Source organism: Nicotiana tabacum, chromosome 5 (assembly GCF_000715075.1).
Source record: "Nicotiana tabacum cultivar K326 chromosome 5, ASM71507v2, whole genome shotgun sequence".
In the NCBI taxonomy this organism is placed as follows: Eukaryota; Viridiplantae; Streptophyta; class Magnoliopsida; order Solanales; family Solanaceae; genus Nicotiana; species Nicotiana tabacum.
In genome coordinates, this window is record NC_134084.1 from 69,902,452 (window position 1) to 69,923,309 (window position 20,858).

General features: G+C 37.2%; 1 protein-coding gene across 1 annotated transcript; it reads right to left on the minus strand.

Annotated features, from left to right (window-relative positions):
• Positions 1-4,528: 4,528 nt before the first annotated feature.
• LOC142180810 (uncharacterized) lies at positions 4,529-5,254 on the minus strand. Its single transcript, XM_075252891.1, has one exon. It carries the CDS (start codon positions 5,252-5,254, stop codon positions 4,529-4,531), a length of 726 nt encoding a protein of 241 aa, XP_075108992.1.
• Positions 5,255-20,858: the final 15,604 nt, after the last annotated feature.

The following is a 20,858-nucleotide window of genomic DNA, read 5'->3' on the forward strand; positions in this document are numbered from 1 at the left end:
AAACAAAATACAATGTCATGATATCCTACAAAAATGAAAGGAATAAAATTTGAACTTAACAAATAGCCTATTATCAAATTGAGCATTGCACTCAAAATTGATATGACATTAATGCTATTAAACTTTGTATAATACAAATCTAGCCCAAATATGTCCTTTGCTTCCTTGTAAATGCATTCCATTAAAGTCCAATTCAAATGTGTACCATGTTGATTATATCCGTAGTCAAAATCCATGTTACTCATGCTTAGCCATGTTTGATCTGCAGAAACATGTGTTGTCTACTCTAATCTTGCAATCCTTTATTTTTAGTGAAACCGTGCTAATATTAAAAAAATAATTTGCCTTTGTTTAATTCCCAGGCGTGCGATGACTCCTCTGTCCCCATTTCTTAGTGCTTGATGTTAGCGAGAATGAACATCCATCGTGAACGTCGAGCAGTAAAGCTGAAGCATAAGAAATGTATCCCAATGTACTAGCGCCATGCCTTTCTGCATCCAAGATAACTTTCCATGTGTATTACATTTTTCCATGTGCTACTTTAGTTTGACAGCATGTGTTGTCTTCCATGTGATCCAAAGTAGTTCAAATGAAAGGCCGTCTAGGATCAAAACGCGTTCTTCCTGCTTTTGTCGAATAGCAGGTTTCCAACAGGCACTACAGGCAAGCTAAAATCTTCCACGAATAAACAATTATAAACCTGCACTTCCTCAAAGTGAATAGGTTGTGCATTAGAACACTCAGCCCAGCATTTCGAAAACAGTACCATATTGTTTACTGCATTTGTGAAGTCCAATGCTGTGTCCCATTCTTTAAGTGTGACTTGCACCACATCCAAACTTCTTATTAAAATAGGCCTTAATCGCATGCTTATACTGACTGGCATTGTTCTTTGGAACTTCATGGACGCTTCTATGCCTTTTGATAGCCTCGTGAACTCCTTTTTAGTATTGAATTCAGTAGCTTCCCAAGTATGCATACGTGCATATGCTCCAATTAAACAAGCGTGCAATAAACAAAATAAAAAGCTGTGAATGTTTGCTCAGCTTTTCCTCGAAAACACGACTTTTCCACCACGCTGGTTGTTGAGCCCATGTGTGTGTAAGCTTCTCTAGCTTAGTCGTTTGTTTGTAGCATTCAGAATGTGAGCTTCCATCTTTTGTCGAGAAGTTGGTTTGTTTTATGTTTCCAACACGCATGCTGATGTTTGTTCCACTCGTTTGACCAGTTCCCCAGTGCCTTTCATCTTCCAGCATTAAACAATTATAAACTTGCAATTCCTCAAAATTCCCTAGCATGCTGGTGCAAACTCCAAACGAATTGGCATCTATTTCTATCCAGAACTTGACATGCCCATCATGTTTTCCATGCTCCCATTTTGAGGAGAATTGCATGCTCCCCATAACACAATTGTTACATGGAAGTCTCGATCCATCCCATTTTTCTTTAAACCCTTTTGCACCTGCTGCTGCATCAACACTTTTACTGAAATGTTATCTTCCGAAAGGGTATTGAATTTGTCGAATCCAGTACTTCCCTTTGATGTAATTGACTGCCATGAAATGAACATTGTAAAAATGCCAAAGCCGACCTTTAATGTCCTCCCAGTGGATTGAATGCTATGCATTAATACCACCACTTGAGATTCTACTATAAGATTAGGCTTTAGCTTCTATGAAATACCTGCAAAAAAAATAAACAAAGTTAGCCGAAATATTGCTATCCAAACTCTCCTCAAGAATGATTCGAGTCTGATAACAAAATGAATCCTCTTTTCCTCCTAATTCCTTGCAACCTTCACTCTTATGTAAGGACATTGCATCTTATCTTCGCTAATAATTCTCCTTCCTTTTGAGTCCATATCCCAGAAACCATGGCATTCAGTATTTCCTTCATCTAGAGCATAATTGGCAAGGTGGTCTGCTAATGTATTCCCTTCTCTGAATATGTGTGTGACCTTGATGATACTTTGTTCCTTTAATCTTAAAATCTCCTCTACATGTTCAGTAATATACCAAGGAGGCTTCCATGATTCCTCTATAATGTTCTTTAATAGCATAGAATCTGTCTGCAGCCATATTTGGAAATAATTAAGATTTTTGCACATCTTCAATGCCTCCACAATAGCTACCGTTTCTGCTTCATTGTTGGTTCCTTCAGAAATCTCCCTTCCTTCTTCATATATCAAATCACCTACCTCATCCCTTATGCAGAAACCAATTGAACTCCTCCCTGGGTTCCCTTTACATGCTCCATCTGTATTCACTTTGATCCATCCTTTTGAAGGAAATTCCCATAACACTTTATCATATTTCACTCGAGGTGTGTATTGCTCCATCATTGTCAGTAAGTCTAGCCACTTGTGAGGCATACGTAGTCCAGGCTTTTTCAGTTGGACCAGAGCTTGCACAGTAGATGACACTTGGTAAATAACTCTGCTCACTGACACTGCTTCTCCATATTTCAAATTGTTTCTTCTCTTCCAAAGTTCCCATACAATGCATGCAGGTAAAGCTTGCAGGAGTGGCTTCAATCTAGGTACCACTGGTGCTGTCCAATACTTTGTAATTGCTTGATGTAATGACAACCCATCTAATACAATTCCTGCTCTCCTCAGGAAGTAACTCCAAACACTTCTAGCTGCATTAGATGCGAAGAACAAATGTAGTAATGACTCCTCCTTAGGATCAACACAACACCAACATTTAGATGACATGGAGTATCCTAGTTTACGCAGGAAATCATCAAGTGGCAGTTTGGCTTTCCACACCTTCCACAGGAAGAAGGATATCTTGAAAGGTAAACCTTTTACCCATATCATCTTGTAAGCTAATCTTGGGTTGGCTCTTCTTCGCAGGTAATCCCATGCAGACTTTATTGTAAAATGTCCCCTTGTTTCAAGCATCCATAAAGGAGTATCTAACTGTGAACTTTCAGTTGGTGGTCTGATATTCTGCACAAAGTGGTGTGCCAAATCTTCAGGTAGGCTCTCAAACATTTTATCCACATTTCACATACCATTTTCAACCAGATCATTGACATTATGAATATCCTCATCGATACCAAACTCTGCAGGTACTTGAAAATATAAGGCTCCCATCTCAGTCCAAATGTCGAACCAAAATATAGCTGATCCCATTCTCAGTTTCCAGTAGATTTGATGCTCAATCAAGTCCCTACATTCTAGCATTTTTCTCCACACGTGGGATCCCCTCTTCCAAGGTACAATTACTGCATTTAGTTTCTTGCAGTACTTTTGACTAATAAATGCACTCCACAAACTGGGCTTTGTCCTGAAATTCCACCACAATTTGCAGAATAGTGCCTTGGATACATCATGTAGGGACCTGAAACCTATTCCTCCCTCCTCATAAGGCATACAAAGGTTAGTCCAAGACGCCCAATGTCTAGTGCTGCCTCCCACATTGCTACTCCAAAAAAACTTGGCAAAAATGCTATGTAATTTGTTGATCACATAACATGGAGGATTAACTGCTGACAACATATGAATTGGGATACTCTGCAGGACTTTTGCGATCAACACAGCTCTGCCTCCTACATATAGGAGTTTTCCTTTCCATGACTGCAGTTTGTCCATAACCTTGGTGATTAATCCCTGGTAATAGTCTCCCCTTTTTCTTTCATAAAAAATACGACAGTCGAGATAAGTCATAGGGAAACCTTGTCTTTTTATGCCTGTAATCCTTTCCACCTTGTTAATCACCTCATTATCCGTTAAATGCAGGTATATGGCTGATTTTGCTTTATTCACCAGTTGACCAGATGATGATTCATAGTCTTGCAAAACCTCCATGACAAGTCTCAACGAAGTTTCATCAGATGAGCAGAAAATGATTATATCATCAGCATATATGAGATGATTTATTTTTGGGCTCCATTTTGGCATTCCAAATCTACAGAAATATAGGTTAGTGTGCAGTGAATTCAATCCCCGAGAAAGTGCTTCTGCTGCTAGAATGAATAGAGTTGGTGACAAAGGGTCACCCTTTTTAACTCCCCTCGATAATTTGAAGAAACCATTAGGCTGACCATTTATAAGAATAGAGTACCAATTGTTCCCAATCAAATCAAATATCAAGCCAATAAAAGCTTCAGGAAATCCCATTTTCCTTAGTATTTTTGTCATGAATAGCCATGATAGCCTATCGAAAGCTTTTGTCATATCAAGCTTAATCACAACGTTTGGACCTGCTTTTGTTCTCAACCTGATATCCGTAATGATTTCTTGAGTTAACAGTACGTTCTCAACTATGCTTCTGCCCTTCACAAAACCTGTTTGTTCCTCTGAGATTATGTTTGGTAATAATTCGACCAACCTCTCATGAATAACCCTGGAGAAAATCTTGTTAACAAAGTTGGTAAGACTGATTGGTCTCATGTCTGCAAATGTCATGACTTCTTTTTTCTTTGGTAATAAAACCAGGTTTGTGTGCGTTACACTTTTTGGCAACTGCTGGCCGTAAAAGAAAGCGTTGACCATGCGAACGACATCTTCTTCGATAATTTCCTAGCATGTTTGGTAAAAGGCTCTAGTGAATCCATCCGGTCCACCAGCTGAGTCCCCATTCAACCCCATAACTGCTCTCTTCACTTCTTCATTGGAAGGCAAGGCCATCAATCTTTCATGTTGATCACTATCTACCATTGAAGGTACATGACTTAGAATATCAAAATCATTTGGAACTGCACTCTCAGTAAATTGATCCTTGTAGAACTTTTTTGCTTCTTCTGCTATTAAATGATCTTCTTCAATCCAGTTACCAAGGCTATTCTGGATCCTTGATAATTTCAGTCTCTTCCTTCTGCCATTAACTTGATCATGGAAGAATTTAGTGTTTTTATCGCCATCTTTGAACCATAACATGCCAGCTTTTTGTCTCCAGAATTCTTCTTCTAATGCAAGATATTTAATCATTTCAGCTTGGACCTGTTGTAATCTTTGTCTATTCATCTGTGTAGGATTGAATTCAAATTGTCTTTCATGAACCAAGACCACCTCCTCAAGGCTTGCAATCTTCTGGAATATATTCCTATATGTAGCTCTTCTCCGGGAAGATAGTGCTTGTTTAAGCTTCTTTAACTTGTAGTTAAAAATGCAGAAAGGGTTAGCACTAAAATCAGCATTCCAATTCTCCTTTACTACATCTTTGAAGGTTTTATGCTTTGTCCAGAAGTTAAGAAATCTGAACGACTTCTTAATTGGAGGAGTTTCTATATCACATTTCAGCAGCATTGGGCAATGATCAGACCCGATTTTGGATAGGTGAGTTATCTCCAAGTGAAACCTTCCTTATTGAACAACTTCCTTCATTGGGCAATCACCTTCCTTGATTTTGATAAGAAGTGAAACCTTCCTTGATTTTGAAACTCCTCTATATATTATTAGATTTTTTTTTTCTTCATTCCTTTTTCAAAATCAAGGAAGGTTTCACTTCTTATCATTCATTTTTTTCTACCTTCCACCTTTTGAACAACTTTCATATCACAACTTTTCCAACCTGCACCCCCAAACATAGGCTTTTAGCCTATGTTTATACTTTCAAAGTACTTAGGGAGGTAGGGTACCAAAAGCTAGATCAATAAAGAACAAAGAAATAAAGTTTGTAACATGCTTGTCAAAGAACAAGGTTAAAAGCTCAAAATGGGTTGACTAGGAAAAATATTCATGGGTAGGAAATTTAAGGCATAATGGCGGTCCATGGAAGGCCTAATATCATTTTTCAAACCAAGTTAGTCTATGATTTTGCCTTGAAGCACATTCCGGGCAAGTTCTAGAGTACAAGTAATGCAAAAGAACTCACAGTAAATCTCACCACACATGGCACATGAACACTCAAGTGGAATAAAAATCCAAAATCCAATTGAAACCAATGACTTAAAGAGGTTGCATATAGCATAGGAAGCTATTTAGTGAATCAAAGAGCCGAAATTTGAGTCTAATAGTCATGACATCTCTACTTCAATTATTTGTCTTTTTCAACAACCAAAAAATCATATGTCGAGGTTTAAATCATGTTGGTACCAAGCAAGCCACAACTTGGTTAATGGGCACAAACCCCAACTCAAACCATTTATTTTTCCTAAATTAGCTATATCTAACTACAAGACTAATTCCCTTAAGAAAGTTGCCTAGCTATCTATCATCGGGAAAAGTCAACAAAAATTTACTAACAATTACCCGGTACAAGAAGAAAATTGGAATCCTTGGAAAAGGAACCGTGGTATAAAGAAAACTAAGGATATCGCCTCTAACATAAAACATACTATATAAACATAATAATATCACACATCACATGAAAATATACTAACAACAAAATGAAAACAACTACAGTACCAATCTGTCATACCCATAGTTATCCACAATTATACACGAACAACACTTACACAAGAATTGACCCCCAACTAAAGATGTTGCAATGTCCCCAAAGCAACTAAACATGATAGAGTAAAATGGTGAAAAGTGCTCCTTAAATACTGCATCACTCGGAGCTAGAGGTGGTGGGAAATTTGAGCTCCAAATCCTCATCATCATCATCCTTAGAATCCTATGAGCCACATAGAGAACTCAGCTTGTGCATCATCCTTGACAGAAACTTACTTTTCTTCTTCTCATGCTCCTTAAACTTCACCTGTCGCCTTTCAACTTTTCCTTGTCTCCTGCTTATGCCTTCTGACCTGGTTTTGATTGCCTTTTGCTCCAGCCCTACATCATCCAAGGTTGTTGGCTTCTTACCAGACCTAGTCGAAGTACCCTCACCAGATGGACCAGAGGGAAGACCCGCGACAAGCTATCGAATATGAGCATCAACACAATAGATCTGATGGGAAATGTGGCGCATAATGGGGGGGGTCCATAAGGAAATGGAACCATGGGGTCAAGTGCTTCTACTGTAGCTGTGGGGGCTCCACCGGATCCCTCGTCGGACCCATCAAACTACCCAAATGAAAGAGATATCACATTAATCCTTCTCTTCTTCTTCTTGTCAATTGGCCCTTTTCGAAGCAATGGAGAGACTGCTACGACAGGGTCCTTCTCAACATCAGTCGGGCTCGGTTGCACATCAGCAGCATAACACAACTGAGTGATCAATGAGGGAAAGAATAGGCTTCTAGACCTTCCATTGCATGCTTCCTCAATTTCACTCACGATGTGCTGGCACACGTTCAGTGGCAAGCCATCAATCATGACAGCAATCATTAATGCCTTCTCAGGCGTCGCTTCAGTCTCTTTTCTAGATGGCACAATCCTGGCACAGATAATAGATAGCCAAATCTTGGCTTCCACAGTGAAATCATATGAATCAACCCCTTTGTGTATTCTTTCCCAAGTCGGTTGCACTCCGTCATGAAGCTTTTCCACCAACCACTGTGTTCCTCTCTCTCTTCCTCTGGCTCTGTATATCTCATTGTCAGCATTGGGGAGCCTGTAATGTGCATTTATTACCTCAAGGCCAAAGTCAACCCGCTTGCCTCTGACAAAAGTGAATACATCCCCCTGGAAATTAGTCTTCAAGGTATTGGCGTAAAACTCTCGAACTATTGTGTAGTTCGCTTTGATCAGTTCAGGAGCAAAGCATATCTTACCACTGTCGATCAGTCTTTGGAAAACATTCGACATTTTAGCCTCAACGTTGTCTAAACGGATGCCCCGTCCTCTGACAATGCTCTTTGACACGAGTTTGTCATAATTCCTTTCACACTCAATTTCCATGAATCTCGTTGCATCAAAATACTCTTCTTCCATAGCTGGGGGAACATATTCTTGCACATTTTCAATATTTTCGACATTTTTCGAGGTCATTTAATTCACAAAGTACCTACAAATGGGGACCAAATGTTAAACGCATGAACGATTACTTTATACACTGTATTATGATGCACTTAGGCCAAAGAAAAGGATCATAAAGCATCAGTGAAAAATTCTACAGAGCTACTATTTTGGACTGTTGAAGCTAAAGCTATGCGATCGTAGAGATAGACATGCGATCGCAAAGAGAAAAATTTAGTCTTCAGAAATTAAAGCTCTGCGACTGCGAAACAATCAACGCGATCGCATAAGGCTGTTTTCCACAGTGCACAAATTAGACCTTTGCGATCGCAGAACAGTCAACGTGATCGCATAAGGTCTTCTACCTCGCCCAGTTGAAGCTCTTTTGGGCATTTTCCCAAACACATGATGGGCTCTTTTGAGTGAAATGGTTGTTTCCAGTGTTTTATTTATTTTTCACTTACCTGGAGTTATGCGATCGCAGGGTCAAAATTACGATCGCATATTGCAAAAAAGTTCTGAAATTTTGTGATAGCTTTGGCAACTATGCGATCGCATAGTGGATCTACGACCTACTGAAATGCAATCACAATGTTGTTGTGGTGATCGCATAGTGCAAGAGTGTGCTGCACTGCAACTTCGTACCAGCTACTTGTTTTTGGCCTCTCGATCACCCCGACCTGCCCAAATCAACTCCAAAAATTTTGAAACTTGGCACATTGGTTAGAAAAAATATAAGAAGCTATTCTAAAAATTAAAATTTCAAAAATGACCAAAATTTTGAAAACAATGGGTTTCCTCCCAACAAGTGCCGCATTTAACGTCGTGGCATGTCGCAAGTCAACTTTACCAATTTTCTCGCCACTTGGATGATATGAACTGGGCATATAGCTTGGAATCAAGCTTGTGACCACGAGTGATGGGGGTGGTAAGTCGATGATCAAGCCAATCCTTAAATTTTTCATTTTGCACTTCTTGGCTATCATGTGAGGAATATCATTTTGCTTTCTTGTTCCCTCAAATTGTAGGACGTATGATATGAGTTTTTCCTCCTCGCAGTCCTTCATTGATTCGTGTAGTTCAACTTCCATATCACCACATAATTCCAATATTGAAAAATGCTTGGAATGTGACTTTAAACCTCCAACTTGCAATTTTTCTTGGAGTTTGACATCCTCTTTTTTTCCGGATTAGAGTCAATCTCAATCAATTTTTCAGTTACACCGGATGACTCTAATTCCATATTTTTCTCGGCATCATCAATACTCATGGAGTCGGTTGGCGATTATTCAATTATTGAATCCTCAAAGTAAAGCTCACTTTCTTCCTCGGAATTTGACTCTTATTGGCTTCCTTCCACACTCTCAAGTTGGTGGGCATGGTGAGCCTCAACCAATATTTTCATTTGCTCTTCCAACGTGTGGATATTCTCATCATTGTAAGCCAAGCCTTGTTTCAAGTCCTCGAGTACAAAGTTATGCTTCTCCTTATTTTCAAGAATAGTCTCCAACATAAGCATTATTTTCTCATTTTTAGCATTTGAGAGCTCTTCTTGGTTTTGATCAAGTGCCAATAAAGGATTTTCTGCTTCCACATCTAAGGAAAATTATTGGCTCTCATTAACTTCCGAGGCTTTTTGGACCTCTAAAGCTTCAAGCATTTCCTCCATTTGCAAGTTCAACCTTTCAAGCGCCAAGTCATTTTTTAGACTATTCTCCAAAAGCTCTTCCAAGGCACTTTGCTCTTTGTTTCCTCCTTCAAGTAAGCACTGCAACATGAGCTTGAACTCTCCATTTCGGCCATGCTCAACTTCCTCCACTTCCATAACCCTATAATTTTCATCACAAAAAGTAGAATCATCATAGCGAGTGCTTGGGAAAGGGAAGGACAAATAAGCACAATCATCCCAATGACCATTTTGAAAATCATACTTATCACAAATACTCCACTCATGGGTTTGAGATTGTGCGCACAATCCACCCCGGAATAATTTAAATAATTTTGCCACGAGTGTGGTCCTCCACAGTAAGGACAAGGGTCATCAAAGTATGAACAACTACCATCCAACCAAATATCATTAAATGATGCCATTTTTCAATAATAAGAAATTATACAAGAAACAAACAAGAAATATAGACCAAGGTATGAAAATATAATTACACAAATATTCACAAGTTTGGACCAAAGCACTTACGCTTATTTCTCAAACAACCTAAATTATGCAAAATTGTTCCATGGAAATGGTGCCAATTTTGATGACGTCAAAATCCACTACTAAAAAGTAAATATAGACGGTGCATACAATATAATTTACCCAACTATTAGTCGTGGTTGAATCCCACAGAGAACAATATGTAGGCGATTATGAATGTAAGAGAATTATCACTTATCGCGCAATGCCAAACACATAAATTTTGGTTTAGAAAATGTTTTATATCTAAATGCGGAAATGTAAACTAACCTAGAAAGAAAGTAAAACGATCAATGGCTACAAGGATGAATGCATCGGGAATTACACTTAAGTAACGATCCATTGTATTTGACGATTTTACAAATTTGAGCGAGTTTATGTTAATTAGCCATGGATAATAATTCTTAATTAGCTTCTTCCGAAGACTAACAAGACTTCCTAATTGAATTATCCCTAAGACAATTAATAGATTAATCTCACGCAGAATGGCTACAAGTAGTTCAATCCTATCCCTAGGTAGAATCTATAAAATGAGGGTTAAAACCTCAAGTTCTTGTTAATTAATATTTCCCAACCCCAAATTATATTTTCCAAAATTAATTCGGAGTTAATGGGCAAGTCCTAGGGTTAGCTAATCCCTTTGGAAACATTAGAGAATAAGAATAATTAAAGTAACAATAACTCACTTCTAAAAGGATAAAAATCATTCAATACATAAGTACAACAAGGTATTTAACCAACACTTTAAACATGAGTATTTCCATAAACAAGATTCAAGTGTTAGAAATAAATACTACACACTTAAATATTCAATAAAAAACAAGGAAATGAAGAGATAAACATAAATGGGTAAGAAATCCTTAACCACAAGATTGAAATCTTCAAGACCAACGTGTGTGTGCAAACCCTAGCTTCAAGACTTGTTCTCTCTAGTCTCTTGGAACTAAAAATAAGCCAAAGGATTTTCCCAAGATCTGCTAGGTCGAGTATTAAATGTCTTGGGGGACGACTCTGTGAAATTCTAGAACTGCCCAGGATTTACTCAATGCGTTCGCAACAGTGCAAACGCGATAGCAGAGAATAACTTCTTCCAGTTATGCGATCGCATAAGGTCTTCTGCGTTCGCACAAGTCTGTTGACCAGCCACTGGCCAGGCTTTCTTCTACGCGATCACACTTATTTACATTCGTTCGTATTTTTTGCTATTGTCAACTTTTGTGATCGCATACAGTTCCCTGCGATCGCATAGTGTAATTGCTGGCAGTGGTCCATTTTTCTATTTTAGCTCCTTTTTGACTTGTTTTCACTTGGTTTCTTCACCATTACTTATAAATCACATACAACCTGTAAAATAGAAGTAAATGACATCATATACATGATTTTATCAGTCAAACATAGCAAAAGTATAGGTTTAAAGACAAGATAAGTTGGTAAAATACCAACTTATCAAACCCCCAAACTTAAACTATTTCTTGTCCTCAAGCAATGAAAGCGACAAAATCTCCTCCCAGGTAATTAACTCAACAATGCATCCATATCATGCCAAGCCAAAGAGGTCTACTATAAGTATAAAAACATGACTTAGATTGGTACCAACAATTACTCCAAAAGCATATGAATTAGCAAGTATTTCTCATGAACTTCATTACACTTCAAGTGCTCAAACACTAATGCAAACAAAGCAGCAATCAAGTCATGACACCAAAGCTTCAAGATTTGCCTCTCTATCACAATCAACTTTCTTTGGTCATTCCTTCCAATTGAAAATAGGATTAGATTCACAACTCAAATCTCATGTTCCCTCACATTTAAGAGAGGATCCCACACTCATAAATCTTAATTCAAAACAAAAATAGGAAATCAAATGGAAAGAATTAACTCTCTCTCAAAACGATGTTCAAATGCATACAAGTAGTACCATAGGCTTGCCCTTCATATATTCCTCCACTAATGTAGACAACTTGGTTCAAAATCAATTAGGACTTAAAGGGTTGTTGTTTAGGCTTTTGGTTAAGGTAGAATACAATTTTGGTTAGAGTGACTAAAAACCTCCCCAAGCACTACAAAATTTACAGTTAAAATCCACTTCCTTCAAGAATATTTTCTATCCTTTCGTCACTTTTCATTCCACATCAAATCTTCCTTTTATTCACAACTTCTTATTATCATCTATATTATAAGATTTTTTTCTTCATTCCTTTTTCAAAATCAAGGAAGGTTTCACTTCTTATCATTCATTTTTTTTCTATCTTCCACCTTTTGAACAACTTTTATATCACAACTTTTCCAACCTTCACCCACAAACTTAGGCTTTTAGCCTATGTTTACACTTTCAAAGTACTTAGGGAGGTAGGGTGCCAAAACCTAGATCAATAAAGAACAAAGGAATAAAGTTTGTAACATAGTTTCCAAAGAACAAGGTTAAAGGCTCAAAATGGAATAACTAGGGAAAATATTCAATGGTAGGAAATTTAAGGTACAACGGCGGTCTATGGAAGACCTAATATTATTTTCAAACCAATTTAGTCTATGATTTCGCCTTGAAGCACATTCCGGGCAAGTTCTAGACTACAAGTAAAGCAAAAGAACTCACAATAAATCTCACCACATGGCACATGAACACTCAAGTGGAATACAAATTCAAAATTCAATTGAAACCAATGACTCAAAGAGGTTGCATATAGCATAGGAAGCTATTTAGTGAATTAAAGAGACAAAATTTGAATCTAAAAGTCATGACATATTTACTTCAATTATTTTTCTTTTTCAACAACCAAAAATTCATATGCCGAGGTTTAAATCATGTTGGTACCAAGCAAGCAACAACTTGGTCAATGGGCACAAACCCCAACTCAAACCAATTATTTTTCCTAAATTAACATAAGCTATATCTAACTACAAGACTAATTCCCTTAAGAAAGTTGCCTAGCTATCCATCATCGGAAAAAGTCAACAAAAATTTACTAACAATTACCGGGTTCAAGAAGAAAATTTGAATCGTTGGAAAAGTAATCGTGGTATAAAGAAAATCAAGGATATCACCACTAACATAAAACATCCTATATAAAAAAAATTAAGAAGCTAATAAACATAATAATATCACATATCACATGAAACTATATTAACAACAAAATGAAACAACTATAGTACCAATCTTCCATACTCACAATTATCCACAATTATACACGAACAACAGTTATACAAGAAGCCACCCCCAACTAAAGATATTGCAATGTCCCCAATGCAACTAAACATGATAGAGTAAAATAGTGGAAAGTGCTCCCTGAATCCTGCATCACTCGGAGCTGGAGGTGGTGGGAAATTTGAGCTCCAAATCCTCACCATCATAATCCTCAGAATCCTGTGAGCAATATAGTGAACTCAGCTTGTCCATCATCCTCGACAAAAACTTGTTTTTCTTCTTCTCATGCTCCTTGAACTTCATTTGTCCCCTTTCAACTTTTCCTTGTATCCTGCTCATGTCTTCTAACCTGGTTTTGATTGACTTTTGCTCCAGCACTACATCATCCAAGGTTGCTGGCTTCTTGCCAGACCTAGTCAAAGTGCACTCAACAGATGGACCAGAGGGAAGACCGGCGACAAGCTGTCGAATATGAGCTTCAACACAATAGATTTGATGGGAAATATGGCGCATAGTTGGGGATGCATAAGGAAGTGGAACCATGGGGTCATGTGCTTCTGCTGTAGTTGTGGGGGCACCACCGGATCCCTCGACGGACTCATCAACTACCCAAATGAAGGAGATATCACATCAATCCTTCTCTTCTTCTTCTTGTCAATTGGCCCTTTTCGAAGCAATGGAGAGACTACTATGCTAGGGTCCTTCTCAACATCAGCCGGGCTCGGTAGCAGATCAACAACATAGCACAACTGAGTGATCAATGCGGGAAAAAATAGGCTTCTAGACCTTCCATTGCACACTTCCTCAATTTCACTCACAATGTGATGGCCCACATTCACTGGCAAGCCATGCATAATGCCAGCAATTATCAATGCCTTCTTAGGCATCACATCAGTCTCTTTTCTAGATAGCACAATCATGGCACAGATAATGGATAGCAAAATCTTGGCTTTCACAGTGAAATCATATGAATCAACCTCTTTGTGTATTCTTTCCCAAGTCGGTTGCACTCCATCATGAAGCTTTTCCACCAACTACTGTTTTCCTCTCTCTCTTCCTCTGGCTTTGTACATCTCATTGTCAGCATTGGGAAACTCGTAGTGTACATTTATTACCTCAGGGCCAAAGTCAACCCGCTTGCCTCTGACAAAAGTGAATACATCCCCCTGGGAAATTAGTCTTCAAGGTGTTGGCGTAAAATTCTCGAACTATTGTGTAGTTCGCTTTGATTGGTTTAGGAGTAAAGCATATCATTCCACTATCGGTCAGTCTTTGGAAAAAATCCGACATTTTAGCCAATAAAGGATTTTCGGCTTCCACATCTAAGGAAAATTCTTGGCTCTCATTAACTTCCGAGGCTTTTTGGACCTCTAAATCTTCAAGCATTTCCTCCATTTGAAAGTTCAACCTTTCAATTGCCAAGTCATTTTGGAGACTATTCTCCAAAAGCTCCTCCAAGGCACTTCGCTTTTTGTTTCCTCCTTCAAGTAAGCACTCCAACATGAGCTTGAACTCTCCATTTCATCCATGCTCAACTTCCTCCACTTCCATAGACCTATAATTTTCATCTCAAAAAGTAGAATCATCATAGCGGAGGCTTGGGGAAGGGAAGGACAAATAAGCACAATCATCCCAATGACCATTTTGAAAACCACACTTATCACAAATACTCCACTCGTAGGTTTGAGACTGTGGACACAATCCACCCCGGGAGAATTTAAATAATTTTACCATGAGTGTGGTCCTCCACAATAAGGACAAGGGTCGTCAAAGTTTGAACAACTACCATCCGACCAAATATCATTAAATGATGCCATTTTTCAATAATAAGAAAATATACAAGAAACAAACAAGAAAAATAGACCAAGGTGAGAAAATTTAATTACACAAATATTCACAAGTTTGGACCAAAGTAGTTACGCTTATTTCTCAAACAACCTAAATTACGCAAAATTGTTCCCCGGCAACGGTGCCAATTTTGATGACGTCAAAATCCACTAGTAAAAAGTAAATGGACACGGTCGCATGCAATATAATTTACCCAACTATGAGTCGGGGTCAAATCCCACAGAGAACAATATGTAGGCGATTAGGAATGTAAGAGAATTATCACTTATCGCGCAATGCCAAACACTTAAATTTTGGTTTAGAAATTGTTTTATATCTAAATGCGGAAATGTAAACTAACCTAGAAAGCAAGTAAATCTATCAATGGCTACAAGGATGAATGCATCGGGAATCACACTCAAGTAACGATCGAATGTATTTCACGATTTTACAAATATGAGCGAGTTTATGTTAATTAGCCATAGGTAATAATTCTTAATTAGCTTCTTCCGAAGACTAACAAGACTTCCTAATTGACTTATCCCTAAAAAAATTAAGAGATTAAGCACACCCAGAATGGCTACAAGTAGTTCAATCCCATCCCTAGGTAGAATCTATAAAATGAGAGTTAAAACCTCAAGTTCTTGTTAATTAATCTTTCCCAACCCCAAATTATCTTTTCCAAAATTAATTCGGAGTTAATGGGCGAGTCCTAGAGTTAGATAATCCCTTTGGAAACATTAGAGAACAAGAATAATTAAAGTAACAATAACTCACTTCATAAAAGGATAAAAATCATTCAATACGTAAGCACAACAAGGTATTTAATCCACACTTTAAACATGAATATTTCCATAAACAAAATTCAAGTGTTATAAATAAATACTACACACTTAAATATTCAATACAAAGCAAGAAAATAAAGAGATAAACATAAATGGGTAAGAAATCCTTAACCACAAGCTTGAAATCTTCAAGACCAAAGTGTGTGTGCAAACCTTAGCTTCAAGACTTGTTCTCTCTAGTCTCTTGGAACTAAAAATAAGCCAAAGGATTTTTCAAAGATCTTCTAGGCCGAGGATTAAATGGCTTGGGGGATGACTGTGTGAAATTCTAGAACTACCTAGGATTTACTCAATGCGTTCGCAACAGTGAAAACACGATCACATAGAATAACTTCTCCCAGTTATGCGATCGCATAAGGTCTTCTGCGTTCGCACAAGTCTGTTGACTAGCCATTGACCAGGCTTCCTTCTACGCGATCACACTTATTTACACGCGTTCGCATTGTTTGGTATTGTGAACTTTTGCGATCGTATACAGTTCCCTGCGATCGCATAGTGTAATTGCTTGCAGTGGTCCATTTTTCCATTTTAGCTCCTTTTTGACTTGTTTTCACTTGGTTTCTTTACCATTCCTTCTAAATCACACACAACCTGTAAAATAGAAGTAAATGACATCAAATACACAATTTTATCACTCAAACATAGCAAAAGTATAGGTTTAAAGACAAGTTAAGTTGGTAAAATACTAATTTTACCAACTTATCTGTGCCTAAAGCAAAATATTGGCAATTCATGTTCTTTGACTCATCATGCATATTTGTGCCACTTGGCTTGGCTTAATGCCATGTGGCAGTATAAAAAAATATCCTTATCCACTTAATCAATTATCCACATAATTAAGAATTATTCCAAATTACTTATAATACTACTCACCTTTAATACACCTTATGTACCCTACTATCATGGTCATGTGGTACTATATAAAATAAAGACATACACTATTGTTTCATTAAAACATTCATGTAAATATACATATATTTTCTCAACTTCTAATTTTTCTAATCTCATATAAAGAGTACAAATTTTCGTACGCATAATTCTTAAAATGGTAAAAAGATAACCTCTTTTTCTTGTGAAAAAATAAATTTTGTCTTTACAATAAAGAAAATCTCATATTAGGTATGTAATTTATCATATCCGAAAATAGTAATAATGAAAACTATTCAAAATTATACTTATAAAAGTTTTACTAAAATACTCCACTTAAAAGAAAATACCACACTAACATAATATCTAACGATATTAAGGTTGTAAACTTACAGGGTCTCATAGTAATAATGTCTTAAGCCCTCTATAACCTCCTAATAGATATAATTCCTTTGAACTCAGGTGGATTTACTATGGCACATCCTAATGCTAAGGTACGAGATGTAATATCCTTCCCCCCTTTAGAAACATTCTTCCTCGAATGTTAACTCCTTGAGATTTTCAAAACTTTCGCTAGGGTCTCCTCTGTAAATTAAACTAAAACTCAACCTCTATCTGAAGTCTCGACTATTTATAACCGTTTGTAATTGTGCATCTCGCATCTTCTTCACCTTTATGTTACTTACCTTTCAATCTTGCATCCTGTATTCTATTTCTTTCATAACTTCCCTTCCATATAAGTGAAAATTACACCTTAATGCTCTACTATAATACCTGCACCTTTGGTGCATACAAAACATGGTGAAAGCTTCATACTGACTTCTTACGACTCAGCTCTATGGCACGATCTGGAAACAAAAGAAGGATAATATTTTCTAAATGTCCTATAGCCTCTCAATTATAAATGTGGCGCGCAACACACCCATAAGTGAGACTCTACTAGGCATGGCTTTGTAAACTTCCTAGGACACGACTCGCTCTAATACCACTCTGTCACGCCCCAACCTTGGGAGGCGTGGCTGGGGCCCGGTGCCGCATTAGCCCAAGCTAACCACTCTGTAACTCATTCATTCATTTTGTAACTATCATGGGCCAACATGGCCACAACTCGTAAAGTACAATTGTAAGTGCAAAACGCTGTTTCGCTGAACCATTTTTCTTAAAACATGAATAAATATGGGCTGGTAAGGCCTCTCACATACTATACAAAATAAACATTTGTCTACAAATACTCTAAGATTATTTAATATAAAATGGGATAGGGTACCAGCCTACCCACAAGTCTGTAAAAAAATTCTGGCACGATGACTCATAGACTCGGCTGCACTCCGAATGAGGTGGAGTCTTACTGATCCTTCGCTGAACGCAGACCTCGTCTATTGTAAGGGTTCATCAATCTGATTATCTATACCTACAGGCATAAATGAAGCGTCCCCAACAAAAGAACGTCAGTACGAATAATGTACTGAGTATGTAAGGCAGAACTGAAACATAACAGTAAGTCAACATTAATTAGGGACATAGAAGAAATATAGAGTAAATGACTCAACCGGTAAGTCTGAATAGTTCTGTAAATCATGAAATATTTATAGTATCATGCATATGCATATAAATGTCATGTAATGCATAGGTCTGTATGTACAAAACATCATAAAGCCTCTGAAGGCATCCCATTATATCATCTCAACCACTGTGGGCAAAATCATCATCGTATACAAGCTGATTAGGTTGTGGTGCATATATAACGCCATAACCTTTCCCATATACATATATATACTTATATATACGCGTATATAACGCCATAACATCATCACGCCTCTGAGGGTTCAGAGGCGTGTCCCATCATATCTTCTCGGCCACGGTGGACAAATCATCAACGTATACCAACTGATCAGGTGGTGGTGCGTATATAACGCCATAACTTTTTTTTCCATATCCCATATACATATATACACGTATATAACGCTGTCTGAGTCATGAGTAAATGCACATGTGAATGAATGCAATGCATGAGAAGTACGTTAATAAAACCTTTTAGAATGTCATAAGACCATTATGCCTTAAGTAGTATCATGAAGTAAACTTTTTTTTTCAACTTACGTATTTCTGAGACCCATGAATAGATGATAGAATATTATGACGCATGAAAATTCAAGAACATAGATATCTCTAATACTTCTATGAATTGAGTCATTTATGGAAGTTATACATTTTCTCATTTCGTTTGTACCGCATTGATCATGCCAAAAGAAGGAAGGGACAACCTTAACATACCTGGATTAGGAAAAAAATCCGTATGTATTATGAAGAAAGATTTTACCGTACTCCCTTAGAATCGAAATCTCAAGTTGTGATAACATTAGGTAGACATCGTATGAAATATTTGAACCAATATTGCTGCTATTGCGACCTTAACTTTGCCGAAGCTTTCCCGGGATGTAACAATCTTTGAAAGAAATTGCCCCTCACATCACTCATTGATTTCACGTTATTCATCAAATACTTCCCAAACCATCCATTTTTGGTTTTTTTTTTCATTAAAATGGCACTTTCACATCATCTGAGCACTAATTCTTCCAAAATTACACGGTAAATAATCACTTGGATACTTAAATACCTTAAGCAACAAATAGCCAATGTTCAAACATTTATCCAAAGAAAGTTCAAACCGACCAATTTGAAGTTTTTCTTTAATCTTTTCCGGTTAGGAGATTGGAAAGATTTAGTTCAATGATAACCACGACGTCCGAGTCAGCTGGCGCGCACCTCGATTAATTCATACATAACTTGCTATCTCACGCCAGCATATGTACCAAGTAACTCTGCCCATCGAGGTTTGGACAAAATGGGAAGAAATGACCTCAACTGGATATGAACCTGATACCTCATGGGTCTCAACCTACTTCGTTAACCACTAAGCTACACCCTTAAATGCAGCATTACACATGCTCTGCATCATTCAGCACACTTACGCTTACCATCTTCTACAATACTAATTGAGCTTTAGGAGCGTTGGAGAAGATAACAACAATAAGCGCCAGAGAGAAACATACCTCAATCTTTAAGAAAGATATTACAAAAATTTCCCTCTTCGTTTATTTTGTGTAATAAACTACATTTTATATACATACAGACAAGTTTGTCTTTTAGTATTTTTTTTTTCTTCTGCGTGGGCAACAAAGTACCTTATTTCATTTTAAAGAAATTATCATTTTACTGTTTTATGCACACAGCAAATTTAAGTACACTACTAACAAAGAATGATGAAAAGAACAAAATGAAAAAAAATGATACAATATATATCTATAGAGAAATCTATTTCAGTACTCCCTTTCAATTTCATTCGTTTTCACTTTGCAATCTTCCATGTTTTTATTTGCATTTTTATGTTTAAATATTAAGTGTGTAAAGCCTAAATGAAAAAGTTTCAAATAGGATGGTAAAATTATATTCATGATCCAATACAATATGAAGGTGTAGTTTTGCTATATAAAAGAACAAAATTAAAATATATGGGTTAAACTTGTCCACTGATAAATTATATTATAGCTTTGTTACGCAGTTTAAAAAAGGGAGATTAACGCAGTACTTCTTTCAAAAGGAGACAAAATATATCTTTTTCCGCAGAGGAAATGTCAATAGCTCGTGTAATGAGATAAAGAGCTCGCATCCAAAATCTATAGGCAAAACAATTGGAAGAATAAATCATCTTGATTTTTCTAGGAAGAGGATACCAATTTGCAGACGAAGGAAAAGTGTTTATGGAGGCACGGTTGAGATTAAAAGTTGAAGACAACACCCATTGTAAAACAATCACACTAACAAGAACTCCATGAAGGTATTATAAATGGATTTCGACTTCCTATGGAGTTGAACAATGATTAATTGATACCTTGTCTTTGACCATGCTTAACACTCCAACATCTTCTAAAGCCACCAGGACGTTTTTCGTCAACATGCATTGTAACTATGATAAGTGGGTGCTAAGAAATGAATCGAGCACCAGATATGAGAACATCAAGAATACATGAACTAGTATACAAATCCAGGCGTTTCGAAGTGAGAAGTCCAAAGGAAACTCAAACATGGTCAAGTTATCTCAAAGCTTGGCTCTTGCTCAGGAGTTTAGTTTGACTTCTACCAAAGAAGCTTTAAATTGTGCAGATTAGTAAGTGAAAATATAGTACTAAACAAGTA